This window comes from Platalea leucorodia (genome assembly GCF_965183815.1).
Source record: "Platalea leucorodia genome assembly, chromosome: 6".
Classification (NCBI taxonomy): Eukaryota; Metazoa; Chordata; class Aves; order Pelecaniformes; family Threskiornithidae; genus Platalea; species Platalea leucorodia.
Genome location: NC_138828.1, coordinates 65,869,000 through 65,890,417, shown reverse-complemented (window position 1 = coordinate 65,890,417; position 21,418 = coordinate 65,869,000). Strand labels below are relative to the sequence as shown.

Here is a 21,418-nt window from a genome sequence, read left to right as displayed (position 1 = left end):
TAGTCATACAACTAGAAGTAGGAACAAAAGAGGAATGAAACTAGGAACACGCCATTGGTTCATTCTGCTGGTGTAGGAAGTCATTTAAGTGCATACTGAGATAATGTATTGATTAAGTGTTTGCTGTGTAGTAAATATCTATGTTTTAACCAGCGATTTTTAGCCTCATCTCTTCAAATATTCTGTAAATGCTTATTCAGTAAAGATCTTGTTTAATGAAAATATTGCAACTAAATTATCAGAGAAAATTATCTACCTACAATTGTTTGTCTAACTTAAAAGTAACTCTTCAAAAGTTTAGGCTATAGTGATATCAGAAGTATCTAATTTGTGTATTGTGTATATCATTGTTCCAGGTTTCTTGAATGTAGTGATCATTGTGAGTAAGACTCAAAAGATTTTTAGAGGAATGTACGTGTCTGCTTATAACAGCTTTAGTGTGCATCCTGTTGAGGAAACTAAAGGTGCACCACAGGGAGGCCCTTAGAATGAGACTCCCAAGCAGTGTTAACAGTGGTCTGGTGGCTGTTAGAAAGCATGAAGCCTCTCAAATAATAAACTATTTTCATTCAATATTGGGAAACATGGAAAATACTGCTTTTCCCTCCTAGATGTTTCAGGAATTTTGATTTGTTTCTTTCTTATGTGCTGCTAGTATAGTATAGTGCCAGTTTAATGCAATTTGACAGCATTAAACAAGAGGGTGGAAGGTAGTGTAAATGACGGTATCAGTAATTTGAAACTTCGTTAAGTAGTCTGTTGAGGTATCTGTGTGAGAATTACAAGCTCTAAATAGTGCCCTTGACAGTGCCCATTAGTGCTTATCCAGCTGCTTAGTTTATGCTGAGTAGAATTGCCCTTTCCTTCCCATAAAGCTTGCTTTATGTGGATGTTTGTCTTAACTATTTGTCAAATAGCTTAAAGTTGCTTTCTGTTTAAGATATTGGTGATGTGAGACAGAAGATTTGAGGGAAGAAAGTGAAAACACTGTTTATGGTATAGAAAGTGTGCCATTGCTGTTTGGTGTTGCCTTTTATGATTAAGAAAAACAAAGGTTATTTTTAAGTAATTGCTTGAGAAGTACCTTATACAGTGAATGGAACCCTGAGGATTGGCTCCATTCAGAGCTTTAATAATGGCCTAATAAAAGAAGCAGCTTCAGAATATTGCTTTTTAATATTTCTGGCACAAGGCAGGCTTTTGGTATCCCTACCTGGTGCGGAATCCTTAAGACATGGTCTGTACTGGTGCAAATCAAAGGCATTTCAAGGTTGCTATAGGCTTTACCTGCATGGAAGGAATCGTATTGTAGCTTAAATCAGCATCTAGCCTATTGTTGCTGTGTTGCCATACAGTTTCAGTGAGTCCTTTAGTACAAAACAAGACTGTCACTTAGTTTAGTTTAGTTGATGTTATTTATGCTTTTTGTGACCATTTAGATTTTTTAATCTCAATCTAATTCGACAGAGAGAACTCCGTTTAGAGGAATGGCTAGGAGCTAGCACAGCTGTTTAAAGCATAGAAAACACTGCTTTCTGAAAGTCTTCTGACTTCTGTTATTGTGTGTTTGTTCTTTAAATGTAAATGCCGGTATATACTTGTTGTGTGGTATTTGCTTTGACTGTTCTTTCTAACCAAGCAGTGTTTACACATATACAGAGCCTATCAGCTATTCTAAAGTATCAAGCTTAGTAGGTATTGTTGGGTTAAAAATCAAAGGTGCATCTTCAGTACTTTTTTCTACAAGGGCCTCGAAGAGGTGGTAGTTATGAGTGCAGCAAAGGTGACAGATGAACATTTGTTTTGATGTCTGAATACCAGTCTTTGTACAATTATCTTTGAAAGTTCTGTGTGTCAAGAGTGTCTGCCTTCTCTTTTCTTGCCCCTCTAATGGGCTAAGATCATGTGAATTTGCTGTCTGAAGAGAGATAATGGGTATTTAGTCTCAATAGTAAGGGAGTCTGTAAAATCAGTGCAGGGGTCTTCAGCTGGGTAGTTCTCTGACCTGTCTTGGTGAATAGGTAGGGTGCTGCATTCTTGGTGATGTAGCATTGTCCCTTGGGACTTGATTTTGTAGCAAAGTAAAACTGTGGTGGTCAAACCTTGTGTTCATGAATGGTTGCTGTTGTCAGACTAATCTGAGTCCTACCAAAAACTATTTTTTACAAACTGCCTTAAAAAAAAAAAAAAAGTAGTTTTTCTTTACCATTATGGCATATTTGACCTTTAATATATAGTATGTCTTGTAGACTGCCCTATAATACAAAAAAAGTTTCTCCCCAGCCTTGTGTGTGTATTTTTTTTTTTTTTTTTTTCTTTGACTCTCTTTCATTTTCTGTGGAAAGCAGAAGGTGACCTAAAGCCTGGTACTTTATTAATTAGGGGAAAAAGATAAAAAATGGCTTTATGTTTGTATGTGTGATCACCTGTTGTATTCTGAGGTAATGTTGCACAAGTATTCTTGCAGCAGCTGGGAGTAAACTGCATACCACAAAGATGTTACGGTTGCCTTGCACTTTCTTAGTTGTTCGCTCTCTCAGGTTTTAAATATCCCGAGACTGGAAATGCATGCAAGCAGGGCTTGGCCAAGGATGAGTTACATAATGCTGCGTGCTGTTCCAGGCAGGACCAGTACAGCACTGGAGACTGGCCCTTCTGCGTGAGAGGAAACAAGAGCTGTAATGTTAACCTGTTGAAAAGATAGTCAGGGTCACTTGTCTCTTTTGCTTTTTCACACTATTTAAAAACCTCCTGGTGGCAGCATATTTCATGCTGATGTTGCTGCTGAAGGTCCTGCTAAAACAAAACTAACTTTTGAATCTTTGTGTGTGCTTGATGCAGAACAATCTTGTGTTTTTCTATATTGCCTGGTCAGCCTTTTTTCAACTTTAAGCCTAATATATGGCTGTCACTCACTCCTTGCCATGAAATACTCTTATCAAATGTAATTTGATTTCTGAAAGGAGTAGGAAGCCCAGAGGAGTAGTGGGGCTGACACTGTAATGTTTTACTTCACGCCTCCCTGCCCTGAAGCACTGTGCTACATGATAAATATAATATGAAAAAGTGATATATAGCCTGATCTTCTAATCAGCCATTAACGTGGGCTGGCAAGGAGCCACTTTCATACAGGGCCAGTTTGAAGCTAGTTCTGCTGTCTGCACCTTCAGGCATGTTGTTATAGTGGTTTATAAAAAAAAAAGGGGGCAAAAAACTTTCCTAAACTTGTGATCTGAAATAGAACAGCTGGTGCAAGTATAGAGACTGAGTGCTGCACTGGGGTGTAAGCACTGTGGCTTCTACACCTGCCTGCCCAAGGCATGTTGCTGCCATCCTTGTTACTCAAGATATCTATTTGTGAAAATAGGTGTGAGAGGGAAGGATGATGTGGTTGCTCTTTAATGCTATATGCGTTTACCTTAAAGTAATTGTCAGTTGCTACTCCACTGTCTGAAGCACTGTATTCTTTTTGAGTGTTTAAAATAAGGAAAAGTTACAACCTCAGCTAAGTAGTAGGAGCTGTCACATTCTAGTTGGCAATGCTGATTGAGATGAATTTCAGCTGATCTGCTTGACTTACAGTATACCTGGTGTATATCACTTGCCTCGTGTCATGTTTCAGTAGGCTATAACTGCTTCTGCTGAAGAAAGGCCAATTTGCTTCTCAGTACTGTATGCTGTTGTAGAATAAGACCTCATGACCAACATATATGTTTATTGCAGACAAGTCAAGTAATACTTGTTACCAATATATAGCAGATAGCAGATCTCAACAACAAGAAACAGTCTGAATGCTTTCATTAATATAAATCAATCTCCCAGGGCTCCACTGTGGTGCCATTGGAAAGGGAGGACAGGGTAGTTTAGGGTCTGTTTCCCCCTGGAAAATTGGGGATTTGTGGGCACTGATGCTGGAATTAGTTTACATAATAAATTGTGAAATATGTGCACAGGCAGAGATTCAGACTCTGAAATCCCAGATTAAGAGTTGACTGTCTGTATTGGTTATACTTAGCTTAACTGGTCATTTAAAAGGACACAACATAGAATCATAGAATCATTTAGGTTGGAAATAGACCTTTAAGATCATTGAGTCCAACCTAGCACTGCGAAGTCCACCACTAAACCATGTCCCTAAGCACCACATCTACATGATCTGTTTACAAATAGAGCCCAGACATTTTGCATAAAGGCTTAGAGTAATATGACAAACTGAGTCTGTTGCAAGATCAATACCTGGAAAACAGTTTGTGGCTCAAAAGCAGAGGAAGAAATGGGACAGCATGCTGGGAAGGAGGTGTAGCCATTCATACGGATAGAATACAAGTGGTTTGTATTCCAAGTTTATTTTTTTAAAGCTGTAAGTGGGTCTCTGAAATGTGTTCTGTCTCTGGTTATCTGGAATGATGAAAATCTGAAATGTTTAAGCTTATTTTTCAGCTGTGCTGAGTGTAGGCAAGAGACCTAGAAGTCCATATTTCAGTTTCACTGTGAACTGAAATATGAATTTGAACTCATAAAAATTTCCATTGCCTGCAGCTTACTTGTCCAGCTTTCAGCAGCTTTTTCTAAGGGATCATTGTCAAAATTCACCACTGAGGATGTGTTCTTGTGATAAGGTTTCTAAAGAAATCTCTGCCCAGCAGTCACATGAGAGAACAATATAATTTAAAGAAAATGATACTTGTTCGTGCAAAGATATGTCTGTCCAGAAGGAGGCTGTCACTTTTTCTTTCATGTGCACACAAACTTTTGCAGGCTTCATAAATGGAGAGAACAACTCTTCAACTTACCTTCAACTTTGTCAGTGTGAAGCTGTAAGCTGTAGCAGCTGGCTTGTAAGGGCCAGAAATGTGATTTTTCTTGTGTGTGTGTAAAATCTGTGCATAGTGTTTCCTTATTTTCTTAGAGCATCTGTAGCTATGAAAAGTTATGTAGACTGTTGCTGTTATACAGGAAAATTGTTGATTGTTCTCTAGATATTTAAATATTTTTTCTTAGTGGGAATATTACTGTGTGTAATACAGCTGTTTTGGGCATATTTGGGAGAGATTTAATTGTTTTCCTGTTAAATTTCTACTGTCTTCCAGTATTTTCTTTCCATCTCCTCTCTTCTCTGCTCCCATTTTGTGGTTAGTAGGCATGAGCCTCTATGAAGATTCTTGTGAAAACACGTTCTTAAGCCATCATCCTGGGACAGATCTTGGTACATTGCCTTAAATGGCTACAGCACCTGCTGACGTGTTTAGTTCTGCAAGGGTAGCAAGGACAAAAGGATTGAAGCTGAGATCAGTTTAAGTAGATAAAAGTCACAAGATGCTGTCATGATTTAAACGAAAGCAAATCACTAAATTATTCTGTGGAATTTTTAATAAAGAAATGTTTGTATTGGTTCCATGCTTGGTTGTTTATAGTTTGCCTAAGCTTCCTCTGAGAAGTATATAATGAAAAAGGCAAAATGCCAGAAACACCTTGGTGAATGTTAATGCTAATTTTTCTGCAATTATATTTGGCTAAACCCTCTTGCTCACTGTAACTTGCTTTTCTACTGCTTGTCTTCTATGTCTTGCTATTGATTTTTTAAAAAAAATTAAACGTAATTAAACAGATTTTTTTTTCCAGTTCATAACTGGACTCAAGAGGACACTCTTCAGTGGCTGTCAGAATTTGTTGAACTGCCCCAATATGAAAAGAATTTTAGAGACAGCAATGTCAATGGAACAACACTTCCCAGGTGAATGTTTCTTCTGGATTAGTTTCAAATAATTCCCTGTAGGTTGCTACTTTAGTCTGTATGTGGGAACAACTATGTGAACCTAAAGTCTAACAAGATATGATCAAATGCAAGAAGACAGAAGTGTCCTTGCAGTTTTGAACAGCTGGCTACATTTTTTTTTTCCTGCCAAAATATTTCAAAATACAACTGCTTCTTGCCACTCTTTCAGTCTTAGTTTTGTTTCTTGCTGTTGAAGCTTTTATCAATGATCACATAATTCTGTATGGTAGCGAACTTTCTTTCGAACAGCTTCCAATCTATTGTATGGGTATACATCAAAAACTATCTGCAGAACCCCTTTCCTTGAGCATAACTACTAAATTTGAGTACCGAGTGTATTTCGGACAGTTGGTGTCACAAGTCTGTAAATATACCATTACTTTTAACTATGCTAAATGGATTTATTTCATGATTATTCCAGAAAGAAAAGGGAAGTGATTTGATGTTCTTCCTTTGCCACATGCTGATATGCCTTTTTTTTATAGCACTACTGTCATTGTATTATATCTCTCACTCTATTATGTAACTATGATATATATAACTGTGGGAAATGCTATTGATGTATTTCTTTCCATAGACTGGTTTTGAATATGGCTTGTACAATAGGTAATGTTTTGTCTTATTAACAGGATAGCAGTAAATGAACATGCTTTCATGATTTCTCACTTGAAAATAATTGACCGGAGCCATAGACAGAAGCTTCAGCTTAAAGCCTTGGACGTTGTTTTATTTGGACCTCTCACACGTTAGTAACTTTTTGGAGTTTTTTTTCTTATCTCTTATTTGTAAGAATTCAACAGAGAATACTTTCAGTGACACTTGATACTGTAGGTAGGACAGCTTATCTATTTTGTGGATGTACTGATGGATTGCTTGGCATGCGTTGTGGAACTATGCAATGAATTAAAAAAGGTTATCAAGATGTTGGGATCAGGACAAAGGTTCACTTCTGTGTGTAAGATTATGTAGAAATCTTAGTATAACCCCACTTGACAGACGGTTGTTGGCTTTTGTGTCACAAGAAGTGTCCTCTGAATGTTTTTCACTGGTTAAATTACACTTATAGCTAATGTTACATTCACTTCTCAATTAGCTGGGATGCTGAAATAAGAGGGGACAGCTTTGCCCAAGGAAGAAAAAAAGGAGATGGCGGTGCAAATCCAATACCAGCGTCTTTTGTGCAGACTTGAGTTTTAAGTGCAGTTAAATTTAATGCAGCAGTTCCACATATGACCCATTTAGGCATATGCAGACATTTCCTTACCACATCACCAGTGGTCTGCATGCTTGCTTGTACACAGTTGCACGTCTGTTGTGGTACTGTGCATGTTGGGCATTCCTGAACTAGGAGGCCCTTCCAGAGCCTGGTGGTCAGTTTGGAGACTAGTGAATGACTTTGCAAAAGTCAGGTCAGATCTGAGCTGTCCTGACTGATCTGAGTTAGCCTGGCAGATCTGAGCTGGAGATTTTTAGGGGAAAAAAAGCACTTTGTGTTTGCATTATACCTGTAATGCTAGCAGAGACTATCTTCTGAAAGTTTGTTTTACAAAGGTGCAAGTGATTATAAAAGTTGTACTGACAAAGAAGTGCCTGTGAATCTTGGATATAATACTTCGACAGTCCAGGTTTTGCGTTTAAAAAATGCTGCGATTAGCTACTTACCCTTTTAAAATCTACTTTATTTTGTACAAGTGCATTTTTAACTCGGCATAGGGTATTCTAGAGGGCACAGACTGGGGAGAACTTACTCAAACATAACTGAAGTTCCTACTGGCCTGATAAAGTGTAATTGGGGAAACTCTCAACTCATTTAAATAAAGATACAGACTATGTATTGTAAAAGTTTAGTAAACTTTCCTCAATCTAATATATGTTTTAGTATAGAATAAATAGGTTGTATTAGAGCAGAGTTGCTTATGTTGTATGGAAAATGCTCTGGAATCCATTTGAAATGTTGAAAGGTAGTTGTTGGAGATGGTTTGAGATAAATGAGCTGCAATTCTGTTTAGCATCAGGTTCTGTCACCTTTTAGGCTGGGGCGGGGGGAAGTCCATAGTCTGTTGTCTGTATCAATGAACTAGTTAATGATCATGTTATTCTCTGCACAGGTCCCCCTCACAACTGGATGAAGGATTTTATATTAACAGTTTCTATAGTTATTGGTTTTGGAGGCTGCTGGTTTGCGTATACACAGAACAGAACCTCACGAGAACATATCACAAAAATGATGAAGGACTTAGAAAGTCTCCAAACCGCAGAGCAAAGTCTCCTTGACTTGCAGGAAAGGTATAAAAACTAAAAAAGTTAATGTTTAGTTGTCCTTTTGTTTTGAGGTTAAATACAAATACAGATTCTTTACAGTCATAAATTACTTGCATTAAGCTGCCTTTAGATTTTGTTCATCTTCATTTTGCACGGAAATTTTGATTGCAGTGAAGATGGGTTTTTGGGTAGAAATTGCCTATTAAGATACCCAGAAGCAATATGAACTTGGGGATGAAGAATAGAGGTTCAGTCTTTTTTACCTACAGATTTAGAAGTGTGTACTGTTATTTTCATATAATAGTTTACTTTGGAATACTTGCATACATGGAGATGAGAACACTACTTCTGTTTTTAAGCTCCTAAGATTAACAGACATGGACTGATTACTTTCTATTTCTTATGTAGCAGCGTGAGGGTTGATAGTCTTCTCTGGTGCACCTGTAACTGAATTGTCTATAAAGACTTGTACTTTGATCTTATTACACCTTTAATGAAGATTCACCTAGAAGTTTGCATATTTTGTCTGACATGGACATCACATTGTGTGATGTAATTGCTGCTGGTTCATGAAGCTTGCACAGTCTTTATTATCACAGAATGGTTGAGGTTGGAAGGGACTTCTGGAGGTCATCTTGTCCAGCCCCACCTGCTGAAGCAGGATCATCTAGAACAGGTTGCCCAGGAGCATGTCCAGGCAGCTTCTGAATAAGTCCGAGGATGGAGAGGCTACCACCTCCCTGGGCAACCTGTGCCAGTGCTCAGTCACCCTCACGGTGAAAAAAAATGTTTCCTGATGTTCAGACAGCACCTCTTGTGTTTTGGTTTGTGCCCATTGCCTCTTGCCCTGTTGCTGGACACATTTTCTTCTCCTGAGGACTGCAACTTTTAACAAACATGCTGTATATTTTCTCATATTTTTTGTTCAATTATGAAGGCTTGAGAAGGCACAAGAAGAGAATAGAAATGTTGCTGTGGAAAAGCAAAATCTGGAGCGCAAAATGATGGATGAGATCAGTGATGCAAAACGGGAAGCCCATCGCCTAAGGGAGTTGAGGGAGGGAGCTGAATGTGAGCTCAGCAGGCTCAAATATGCAGAGGAAGAGCTAGTACAGGTATCTGCAAACTGTTTATAATTTTAGTGTTGACTTTAAAAGGGTCCTGGTTTTATTAGATCCTTAAGAGTGTTTAAAACAGCATTTCTCTAATGCTAGATTTGAATGGAAAAATTCTAAGAGCACTTAATGATTGTCAGTCATGCCATTATCTGGTAAAATAATTCTGAAACTATAAGAAGACACACACTTTGTATATTAGCTTATCATAATGTTGTTGGATTCATGGAAAAAAATATATACAAAAGGTTTTTTTTTTTCTGTCTTGTTATCAGATGAGAGATAGTAGCTTTGTCTCACTCTTCTGAGCAGCAATAGATTGGATTTATTGTATAAATAATAAAGCTGTCTTTACAAAAAATATTTAAGCTTCAAGTTAGGGACTATATAGATCATAGGAAAAAAAATGGAGTATAATATAGTATATGGAAATTCATATGCTATATTTCAGAAATGCCTGATCTGCCTTCCTGACAGCAATTGGCACACACCAAAGCTCTGTAAAGCCTTAGTATGTTGCTGTGGGGTATAAAGGTGCTTATATTTCACTTTCTTCTGCTGTCGGTTGTAATGATACTCTTGGTGACGCTTTTATTTATTTTTGATTGCTAGGTTCGCATGGCTTTAAAAAAGGCTGAGAAGGAGTTTGAGCTGAGAAGTAACTGGTCTGTTCCTGAAGCTTTGCAGAAGTGGCTTCAGTTAACACATGAAGTTGAAGTGCAATATTACAATATCAAAAGACAGCATGCAGAAATGCAATTAGCAATCGCCAAAGATGAGGTATGAACTCTTACTCTTCAGCTACTTAAAGACTTTTCTGATCTGTTGCTGGATATATCAAAGAGTAAATACAAATTATTCAGTTAAATGTTTGGGTATTTTTTTTCCTTCTCTGAGTTGTTGTTTGCTAGCTGTCAATATTGCTAATGTTTTGTCATCTTTGTTAAGTATATAACTTCTAGTTTTATGCATTTCATTTTATCTTGCTTTTTAGGCAGAAAAGATAAAAAAGAAGAGAAGCACTGTATTTGGAACATTACATGTTGCACACAGCTCCTCCCTGGATGAAGTGGACCATAAAATCCTTGAAGCAAAGTAAGAGTATTACCAGGATGCATATTTTTTCTGATTTATTTATTCTTGGAACAATGGAATTTTTTTGAGAGTTATGGAATTTAGTGTCTTCGAGTTTTTGCACTTTTAAGTAAAACAGTTTAAAAGATATTACAGTGCAAATATTTGGACAGTCCTAATGGATCTTCTGGTATGCTAGAATGACTGCACTTGTGTTGCTTTGCTTTATCATTAAGAACAGTGTATGTAATTTTAATGTGTGCTTTTCTTCAGGAAAGCACTCTCTGAGTTGACGACATGTTTGCGAGAGCGTCTTTATCGATGGCAACAGATTGAGAAGATTTGTGGTTTTCAAATAGCACACAATTCTGGGCTACCAAGCTTGACCTCCTCTCTCTACTCTGATCACAGCTGGGTAGTTATGCCTCGAGTTTCCATTCCTCCTTACCCAATTGCAGGGGGAGTCGATGACTTAGATGAAGATACTCCTCCAATAGTTTCACAGTTTCATGGTAAGTGGTGAGCTTAGTAAAAAGAAAGGGAAAAAGTTGTGGAGGCATGGGATTTTAAAGTCAGGTGGGAGAAGAGTGCTGAAATCAAACAGGATTGGATCAAAGTCAGAAGGACCAAAATTCTATCTAGCATTTCAGATGCATCTTTTGGGACTTGCATAAATGGAAGACTGGGTTTGGCAATAAAGATAACATGGGAAAAAAGCCTTTATGCCCTTTCAGTGGGGGGGTGGAGGAGTGGGGGGGCAAATCCAGCTAAGGTTTTGAAAGTCTGCTTGTCATGCTTGGATTGTGACTTGGACAAAAATTTATAATGGGTAATGCTGAATTTCTATTAGCACATTTATTCTTTCAGATGGAAGGGATGGAGTTAGTATAGGGTCCCTTGAGCTACTAGGAAGATCACACCCTTTGAGAAGCTGCATAGGTTTTCAAACATTCTTCAGTGGCTGGAACAAAATCCTGTTGTTGTCCAAGGGAAGTTTCAGGCAGAATGTTTGTGTTTGGATACAGTGGGTTGTTTGAGTGTGAGGCAGAGAGTCCAAGTGCTGGAGGGAGGGAAATCCAGCTTTGGTTAAACTATGATCAAAACATACACACTGGAGATTCAGACCACCCTCGTTTCTTGAGTCATTGCGTCAATACAAGAGCTTGTTTCATGGAAGTTGTGATTAACTGGACTCTAGAGGGAAGTCAAAAAGATGAGCTCCCATATAGCTATTCAAACAAGCAATATCAAGCTGAGGAATGAGTAGGGAAGAAAACTTTGTCATATATGTACATTTTTCTTCCAGAGTTGGGATTCTCAGAAGAAATTAGAACTGTATTTTAAAATAGCATAAGGAGAATAGTTGTGACTTTGCTGGCTTCGTTTAGCGTGCCTTGGGCACACACTTTTCTTCTGAACGTACCAACCTTTTTTCTACAGGCCACATAGAAAAGTTCATTAAGCCCCTTGCAACACTACTTAGTGCAGCTTCTGATTGCTTTTGAAGAATACTGCCTCTCTAGTTGTCTTCACTGTGAAGGCTTTGATTTAAACCTTAGCAACAAATTTCTTGGATGGCCCAGTAAAATATGAATGCCTAGAGTTAAACTTCCAAGTCTATATGGAGTAACCTGTGGTTTGATTTCAAAATGAAGAGCTCCATTTATTACCACGACTTTCCAGGTGGTCTAAAATGACAAAACACTTAGATATGTATATAAGACTTCAGACTTGTGATTTTTCTAGTCACTCTTCTCATTCAGGTCTTACACAGAAGTGAAGCCAGAGAGCAAAGTGCAGTTGGTTCAGAGGAACTACAATTAGAGGAGGACTGTACAGTTTGTAAGAGCATACTTAGTCGAAACTTTACTGTATGCTTTTGCAATTATGGTTTATTTCTTTTGTTAAATTTCAGTTCATTTGGAAGTATTTAGCTAATGGATGTTGTCTCAGTCAGTGATAAAAGTTACCTGAATCTTAGTAACATTATAAAAACTTCAAATAAGTTTTTCTGAATTTTGGTAAGGCATGAGAGCCTGATTCTGTTACATTGATCACATGAGGGAAGTAACTTCTCCTTAATTTACTAGCTTTTAAAATTTCTACTCAGTAAAAAAAAAAAAAACCAAACAACCTGGAAACACTTGGGAGTGGGGAAAGAGAGGGGAAAATATGCTAAATAATCTGTTGTTGAAACCAGTTCAGGAATCAAATTAGTGTAGGTAGGTTTGGTAACTGCTAAATTATTCCCATCCTTTAGACAAAAATGAAAAATGCACGTGAGGAGGGAAGCAAAATGTCTCACTCATGAAGCTTCAGGCAAAATGCAGTGTGCAGAGAGGTCACTTAGGAGCAGGACTCAGTGTCTGGACCTAAACTGAACTGTCTGGGCTGTTACCTTGCCCCAGCATCCTTTGATCTCTTAAGACTGACAAAATTTGAAGTCTGCAAGACAGGCTTCTTTGTGCTGCAGCAATTGGGATGATAGGCTGAAATGGTGTAAAGTAATAGATCTGTTTAATCAATCCTGAGCTGAAGAACAAAAGGGGATAAAGAAATAGATGTACGAGAGTGGAACAAAGCCATTACAGGAAGGTGATAGTGAAATTTCTACTTTTCCATTGACTGATTAGGATTGAGCCGATTCCTTGATTTAGTGAGTTTCCTTGTCTACAAAAATAATTGAATTTTTTTGTGTTGTGTTTGGTAAACATTTTGAACATCAATAAGGGTATGGTCTGTCTTACCTAAGCAGTGATACATTCTGCGGGACAGTTTGAGGAGTGGTATGAGACATCCTGAGGCTCATAACAGCTGGCCTGCAAACAGGTCTGTAGATTAATTTCCATAGAAGTATTGCTGCCTAATCATCTTCTGAAGGAGGAATTGGATTAGGAACATTTTAGTTTGTCACTTCCTGTTAGATACTTTCCTGGTCAAGTCTTGAGTTGCGGTCTCCACCCATTCTTAGTATTTTTGTTTCCGGAAATTCATAGTTAGCCTGGCAAAAGAAAGTTTTATCAAATAGGAAAGTCTTGAGCTTAAAATGAAGTTGAATTATATATTTTCTGTCATGTTATAGAGATGAAATTGGTCTTCCATGTCTAATGTAACTTTCAACTAGTGCGCTCTATTTCAGTTGGCTGTTTGGTTAGGTATACCTACATTGCAAAAAACTTTAAATATTCTTTTAAGCTCCAAATTGCCACACAAGTAAAATACAGGATATTGTGTAACATACTAATTTCAGCACTGCTATTTTTAGTTTGTAAAGGGTTGGGAGTTTCAGTAGAATCTTTCTCTTTGTTCTCAAGAGAGCATAGTGTGCCAGTGCTTTGGTGCACAGAGTAATATTTGCAAGGCACAAAACTGCTGCAGTTGCATCTTGGTTACCTGCTTCATCTAACTGTAGAATGTATAAAGTGATGCCAGTCTTTCTTCCCTCTAAACAGTAGAGCAATGTCAAAGTTGTTTAAGAATCACTGTGGCTGAAGCAGATACCTGCTATTTAGTCTTCAGAGTAGATATTGTTAACATCAATGTCACTTGGAGGGTTTTGGTTTGCTTTTTCTTTGCCTCAGGGTCCATTGTAAAACCTCCCAGCACACTGGCAAGAAGCAGTAGCTTGTGTCGATCAAGACGCAATGTTGTGCCATCATCTCCACAGTCTCAGCATGCTTTGCACTCCCCTGACCCTGACATCCTTTCTGTGTCGAGCTGCCCAGCTCTTTATCGAACTGAAGATGAGGAGGAAGCCATTTACTTCTCTGCTGATAAACAATGGTACGGAGATTAGCAAACAGCACTTTGGAACTCTAATAGGATTATTTGAGACTAACAGTTTAGAATTAGAGGTTGAACCAAGCCAAACGTTAAAGTAATTTGTCGGATAATATAAATTAATGTAGTCCACATGGAACAGAGAGAGTTCTTGTCTGGTATGTGTATGTAAATAGCTAGCATGTCATATACAGTTAAGTAATGTTACAATCCAGGGTGCACTGAACTAACCCTGATTCTCCATTACAATATGTTACTGGCTTTTACATCTGAAACTAGGATCAAAAGCAGTGTCAGCTACTGGGCGAAGAGAAGATGGATGGTAACACAATTCTTACAGCATGTTGAGCGTGTACCTACTCTTGTTACATGGCCTCATAGGAAAAGGTTAAATTCCTTTTGGAAGGAGCAAATGAGCTTGTTGAAAGGTAGGGACACTTGTCCTGAAGAAACTTTTTGTATATGATAGGCTTAAATCTCCTTCTTTCACTTCATAACTTTTCTGACTTCACATGCCAGAAAGATAGTTTTTGTTCTTTGAAGTGAGATACAAATGTCTGATTCTGGGCAGATGCTGCTGCCCACAAAAACAAGATTTCACAACTTAATTATCTTAAGTTTAGATAATAAAATGATGTAATGCAAGTTGTAAGTTAAAATGTTTAACTTAATGTTTTTTGTTAATTAACTATTAAGGAAAAGTGTGGGTGGTGCTTTTAGACTAATGCTATTGATTCTAAATTAATTTCCTTTTTAACTGCGTGAAGGGAATAGTAGCTTCATTATGTTTTCTTCTCTTTGCTCTGACTCAGGGAAGTACAGGAAACAGGTTCGGAATGTGACTCCTTAAATTCATCCACTGGAAGGAAGCAGTCTCCTCCAGCAAGTCTTGAGATGTACCAGACACTTTCTCCTCAGAAAGTATCCCCGGAAGAATTCTCACTGGAGGAATCATCTACAGGAGACTCCTCTTCTCTAACTGCAGATATTTCTAGGGGCTCTCCTGACTGTGTAGGCGTGGCAGAAACTAAGAGCATGATCTTTAGTCCTGCAAGCAAAGTTTATAATGGAATCCTGGAGAAGTCCTGCAGCATGAACCAGCTTTCAACTGGGATCCCAGTCCCAAAGCCTCGGCACACCTCGTGTTCTTCAGCCAGCAGTGATAGTAAACCCAGCCACGAAGCTGCTTCTGTCCCTAGGATAAGTAGCATCCCACAGGACCTGTACCAAAACGGTGAAAAAACCAAAAAGCCATCAAAAATAAAAAGCCTCTTTAAGAAGAAGTGTAAGTGAGGTGGGCAGAAGAAACCTATAGCAATGTTCTAAGAACTCTATTTTTTAAATCTTTAGGAATGTAGTTCCATTTGAGCATTCCAGACTGGATGCCCTAATGGAATGCTCTGTAGGTCAACTATATTTAACTGACTGTACTGTCAAAGGTCGCGCCAGCTGTCAATGAGAAATCATTAAAAAGTTCAGACAGTTTACATTCATTTCTGCCTATTTATTTCTTTTTTTTAGTTTGTCTTTTTTAGTAGGTTTTTTTTTTTTTTTTTTTTTTTTTTAGTTTATTCATACACCATTTTAAAGCCACTTTGGACTTCTAAGCTTTAATGGACTAGTAAGCCTTCCTCGGCTTGCCAAAGTTTCTTGTTTACCGGAGCATCTTCCTATCTTTCCATAGAGCTAGGACATTTATCTACTGGACTTTAAGAAAAATAAAAGAAGTAGAACTAATTGAATTGCACTACCGTTTTACAGACTGGAAAAGTCTCTCTGCAAGTGAAACTGAAAGACTTGTATTTGACTAAGAAGACAAATCTTTTCACTTTTAGATCTTTTGGGGTTTTTAAGTAGAACTTAGGATTTCTAATTGACTTGATTTCTGGAAATGGAAATGCCATGCTTTTATTATGGGAAGCTTTGTTAGATGCATTTATTATTAGAATGGTTCAAGTCCTGCTGTAAAGATCATGTTTTTCCCAGGACTTTCACTGTGATTTTACTTCACTGCAGGCTGTATGATAAAAAAAAAAAAAGTAATTTAACAAGAGAAGAGGCTCTTGATTCCTTATGCAAGTGATGGATATGAAACTTGACTGAGGACTGAAAATATTCACCCTCTTAAAATGAGGAGGGGGGATAGTAGCTTTTGTTTACAGACTGACAGACAACGGACATTTGGTTTGTGAAAGTTTGTACTGTGGTAAAGATAATAAATTGGAAACATTATTGTGCTTGGGAATGTTCCAATTTTAGCTGATGCTCGTTTCAGACATGTTTCAGAGGTCCTGGTAATTGAAAGCTGTTGTAGGCTACATTGCTTATGCTTACTGCTGTGTATAAGTTATTATATTTTTTGGATTAGCTATTGATGTCTTAATGTCCTCCTTTTGTAAGATTTCATACACTTTATTTTTGTATAGTTTGAAGATTTAGCTGTTCAGACATGTCTGAAGTAAATGGTATAATTTTATAATGCATACTGTTATACTAACTCATAATTTTAGATATAAAGGTGAGACTCGACATGCTTCAGATAAAAGCAATTTTTATGTTAAGCCTTTATAGGGAGAGGTGAAATTACTACGAGGTAACAAGGAAGCCTTCTAAGGTCAACAACAGCTAGTTGTTCAAAAACATCTTTTTCATTTTTTTTTTTTAAACAGTTGGAGACAGCAAATGTACTGCTTGAGCAACAGTGCCTTTTATTCAGTTTGTCTGAAAATATTAATACTGAGCAGGAACTTCTTTTGAGGTACATTCCAAAGAAATACTTCTTGCTCTAGTGAACACAAGCAATTTACCCAGTGATGACTAAATAGTTTCAGCTCTTCCATAGGGGTATTCTAGTTGCCTCAGTAACAGGTGCCACTGCCAGGGACCTGTGATTAGGGGCTCACTTCTTGCCAATATGTACGTGCTGTACTGTATGAAAGAATTAATTCACTGACTGCCTAAATTTTTTTCTAGTGGGGAGCCTTCAAAACCTGTAGCTAATTGAAATCAAGTGATACATGTCTTTTCTATCATTTTCTATTTAGGTTGCACTGTACATAACTGATGTATTAGTTCTGTCCTCAAGAAGTGGTGGTGATGTTAACAGAAGCATTTACTGTGGCTAGTGAAATGGTTAGAAGAGGAGGGTTAGAAAATGGGATGGAGACCTTACATGTGCAAGTACCTTAAAAATCCTGGTACATTAATTCCTTGAGAGAACAGAAGGAATCCAGAGTTCTACTGTCTAACAAAGAATGATTGTATGTCATCTATACAGAAAAGCATAGAAGGAATCAACTGTTTGGTAAAGTTTGGAGAAGAGGAAAAATTGGTGGAATAGAAAATAATGAGAACATGCTCTTGTTCCATTATTCTCGGAATCATCAGATTGAACAGCTGTAGCTGCAAAAAACGTCATCACAAGGTAACAACGGTCTCTTTGAACAAAGATTGTACACTCTGTACGTGGTAGACAATAAAAGCAGCGATGCAAAAAGGCTTGTGCCAGAGAACCACCTCAATGCTGAGCTCTCAGAGTTGTAGATAAAGCCTGATGAAGTACTTGAATATGTGCAAAGGGAAAAAATACATAAAAGTAGGGAACTTATTTTGCTTCCAAACAGCATTGAGAAAACTACTACCAGAAAAATGTACGATTTTGAAGTCTGCACTTGAGAAGGCTACAGCAATAATTGAGTTTAAAGTAAGATCTGGGGCTGGATAGTAGATCTTGCAGTGTGAGGTTTGAGGAACTCTGTCGTTACCAAAGAAGATGAAGCGGCATTTTGATACTGGATAGTAAATATTTACACATCGAAAAAAATATCTGGTACTGAGGAGTGGGAGGACAGCACTTCTTAATCCTGACATCAAAGTCAGGCAAGCTCAAATACTGAGAAGCCAAAACAGACAAATTCAGTTTTCTGTAGTAAGTATAATTAAATATTATAATAGAGGAAGTGTTGGACTATTCATTGGCTGTCAGTTTGTGTTAAGTATCTTTTTAAAATACACAATTGAACTATCTTCTGAAAAAAATATGGTGTTGTACAAACAAATCAGATGAGATTATCATGGTGATAGATTTTGGCTTCAAAATGGCAAACCTTTGGAGCACAGACTGCTCTCAACACTCAGTTTATCACCAGCTGTCCTGGAACTTTATAGCTGCTACTTAATAAATATTATAGAACTAAAAGCTTAAGTTAATATGATCAGAAGTAGTGAGAATTGTATGTTGGAGCACAAACTGTAATTTTAAATTCATAAAGTTGGGTTTTTTCTTAATTACTTTAATAGACCCCTTGTACATCTTGCCACCTAAATTTGTCCATGATCTAAGTGACTTGCATTGCTCCTACTATGGCTACTGTAGAAACGTTTGTTTTTAAACTGTTGGCATCCTTTTGCTAAGGTATGTTGAGAGCACTGACTCTAAGGTAGGTCTTCACTGGCAAACATCAAATCCAGTCTTAATGATGAAATACCTGGCATATGTCGACATCTCAGAAGTGAGACAATGTGCTTTAAAAGGTTCTCCGTTTTTCCTGTTTGCTTAACAATGTAATTCAACTGGCTAGCAGTCAGTGAGTCCAGCCAGCATTCCAACCACTAGGATTTCTGTAAGGCATGTCAGTCATTTGAGACAATCACCTAGTGTCATCATCCTTAAATGGCTGAGGATTTCCTGAGCTCTAAACAGAGTGGTTGTGATCAGATGGGTTTTTTTTGAGCTTTTATAGCTAAAATCCATGTTCTATTTTAAATTCTCCAGTATTTTTCAGATGAGGATTTTTGCTTTCTTAAATATTTTGTTAGATTCCTTTGTCAGGACAGCAACCCCTTTGTGGAAACTGCCTGAAAGGCTTCTCCCTGAAGAGGTTACCATTTAAGTCTTTCACCTGTAAAAAGAAGAATCAAGTGTGTAGTTCTATATAAAGAAGAAGAAAAATACCCCAATTCTTCCAAAACTGAACAAATCCAAACCTTTCCACAATTGTTACTAAAGCTATGTGACACTTCTTTCCTAACAGTGTAAAAAAATTTAGGAAAGGCATTTCTGGTTGCCATGGGGAATGCTTTTGACCAGTTTACGGTAGACTTTGAGATTAAAACAGTTGATTCTCTTTAGCTGCTCGCTGATGGAATTTAAAATTGCTCATTGGCAGTTCCAGGCATATGTCAACTTTCCTTTCCACACTTCACTGGTACCTAGGTAGCAGATTGCCCTTCACTTTCTGATGAGCAGTTTGCTGAAAGAGGGAAGATTCTCCATCGTAGCCAAGGTGATAATGTTATAGTAAGAATACAGTTCTTCCTCGTTTGGAAGCCTTGAAAATGGTAAAGCCAAAGATACTTGACTTCAGTTTTCTTGTGCTATTTATGGGTGCCAGCTTGAGTTAGGCATTAACTTATGACTGATTGAAAGCCTAAAAAGGTAAAATTAATTAGGAATTGAAGCTTTCAAGATTTTGACCTTTTGCTTCCCAATGTGTGGGAGAACAGCATCTCACAGAAGAGGGATGAACTCTAAGTAGCATTTCTCACACCACCAGCTTTTAGAGCTTCAGGATAGTTTCATTCCATTTCCAAGATACATTGCTGGAGAGGGATTGCTACCTTAATTTTATAATGTATGCAAAGAAGCATTTATTTTCAATTTACTTGCAAGCAGAGGAGAAGAATGTAAATAAACTGAATGCTAAAATTTTTTTTAGAAGCCACATAGAGGAATTACTGGTTCTTGGACCTCTTTACTATTTGCTTATCTCCTTATACAATATGTTAGGGTGAACATAGTTTTCTAATCTCTTCCAGTAGCACTGACTGAAGTGATGCATTACTATCTCATGTTTGAAACACTGCTTGCTCTGAATTGCTGTAGGCATTTTAATCCTGAGTGTTGCATCTTCATTGGATAATGGTTAAGCCTACTAAGGCTGTTTTGATTCTAAGTGCTGGTAAATTTTTCTACTAGTGACTTAAACACAGATGTTGGTATAAGTGATAACCGAAAAAGGCTTTTGCCAGCAGAGTTTGACTGCCTGACAGCGTGTGAATGTTTAGATTACCATTCTTTGAGGCTTCAGTAGCAGTTCAACAGTGTCATACCCATTTTCAACAGATAGCTTTCCCTTCCAGCCCTGTAGAGATGGTGCTGATCTGAAACTCCACTTAGTCCTCTTTTGCATAAACAGAATGCACTGGTTCATATAAATTGTAACAATATTAACCTTTAAACTGTTATTCCCAGTTGCTCTTGCATCTGACATTACTTAAGCAAGATGGCAGTACTTATCAATCCACTTCAGTCTTTCAGAAATAAAATGGATTTGTTTTACCTTTTTTTCTCTACAACTTTAAATCTCAAGTTTACCAAATTGTGTGTGTGTGTATATTTAATGTTTCGCTGAAATGAAAAGTGGGAAGGTTGGTCTCTGCTTAGATGTTAAGGAAAGCACATTTGAGCAGGGTAAAAAGGAATTCCTCTTGCTCATTGCAAAGGATGAAAAAGAGTTCAGAGGTATTTAATCTGCTCCTAAGTCAGAAGACTGAGGAATGCTCATGACTTAACATTGCTGGAGATGAGGTACATTCAATCTCAAAGCTTTCAGATCAGTAACTCTTTATCCAAGAAAAAAAACCTTTCTTCTTTGGATGTACTCTGCGGGGCATTACCTTCATATTTCTATTCCATTTTTGACCCAGCATTAAATTTGGTAGTACAGCACTAACTTATGTGATTGCCAGACCTCAGAGCAGTTTCAGATAATGATTTCAGTAGCATATCTTGAAGTCAGTTTTGGTTTAATATGTGCTAAAGACATCTGAATTAAGACTTTCTCATTTACATTCCTTTAATTCAACTCAGTTCTTTGTGATCCCTCTACTGTTAAAAAAATAAACAGGTACTGATAGTTGATTCATGTTCATGTTCAGAATACAGATTTCTTTTTTTTTTTCAGCTGAGAATTACTAATAGATAAGTGGTAGCTGCTTTTTAAAGACTAGATCATGGTTGGATATTGTAAAAACTGCTGTACTTCAGTTGAACTGGGTACAGCATTGACTAGTGCAATTTGTGTATGAGTGGTAAAGTTATCCTTCTTAAATTCTCCTTTGTTTTTTGTTTGTATCTTAACTTGATGCTGCACAATTATATTTTCAGACTTGAATTCATTTAAAATTAAGGTCAGTATGTCCAGCCCTACAAAAGTCAGTCTTCAATTGTCAGCCATCAGTCCATTCTTACTGAAAGGAATTAAAATCTTGAATATTTGTACTAGCTTATTAGCTTGTTAGGTGGTAGAATGGGTTCCTGGAAGTCTTCAGGTGGAAGGCAGAGAACTTCTGAAGTGAACCCGGTAACCTGTGTTCTTTATCAGCTTTCAAATCCATCTCCCAATAAGAC

General features: G+C 37.5%; 1 protein-coding gene across 2 annotated transcripts in view; it reads left to right on the top strand.

Moving 5' to 3' along the window:
- STIM2 (stromal interaction molecule 2) overlaps positions 1–16,230 on the top strand; it is a 67,969-nt gene extending 51,739 nt beyond the window's left edge. The window contains exons 4-13 of one of the 2 annotated variants that reach the window (XM_082315226.1): positions 5,623–5,734; positions 6,406–6,521; positions 7,885–8,062; positions 8,976–9,153; positions 9,766–9,933; positions 10,148–10,248; positions 10,501–10,739; positions 13,809–14,010; positions 14,287–14,435; positions 14,820–14,983. In XM_082315226.1, coding sequence (XP_082171352.1) covers positions 5,623–5,734; positions 6,406–6,521; positions 7,885–8,062; positions 8,976–9,153; positions 9,766–9,933; positions 10,148–10,248; positions 10,501–10,739; positions 13,809–14,010; positions 14,287–14,435; positions 14,820–14,857 — 1,481 coding nt within the window. In that variant the 3' untranslated portion in view covers positions 14,858–14,983. Of the gene's footprint in view, positions 1–5,622; positions 5,735–6,405; positions 6,522–7,884; positions 8,063–8,975; positions 9,154–9,765; positions 9,934–10,147; positions 10,249–10,500; positions 10,740–13,808; positions 14,011–14,286; positions 14,436–14,819 lie in introns of both variants that reach the window. The other variant, XM_082315225.1, reaches the window with a different exon arrangement.
- Positions 16,231–21,418: the final 5,188 nt, after the last annotated feature.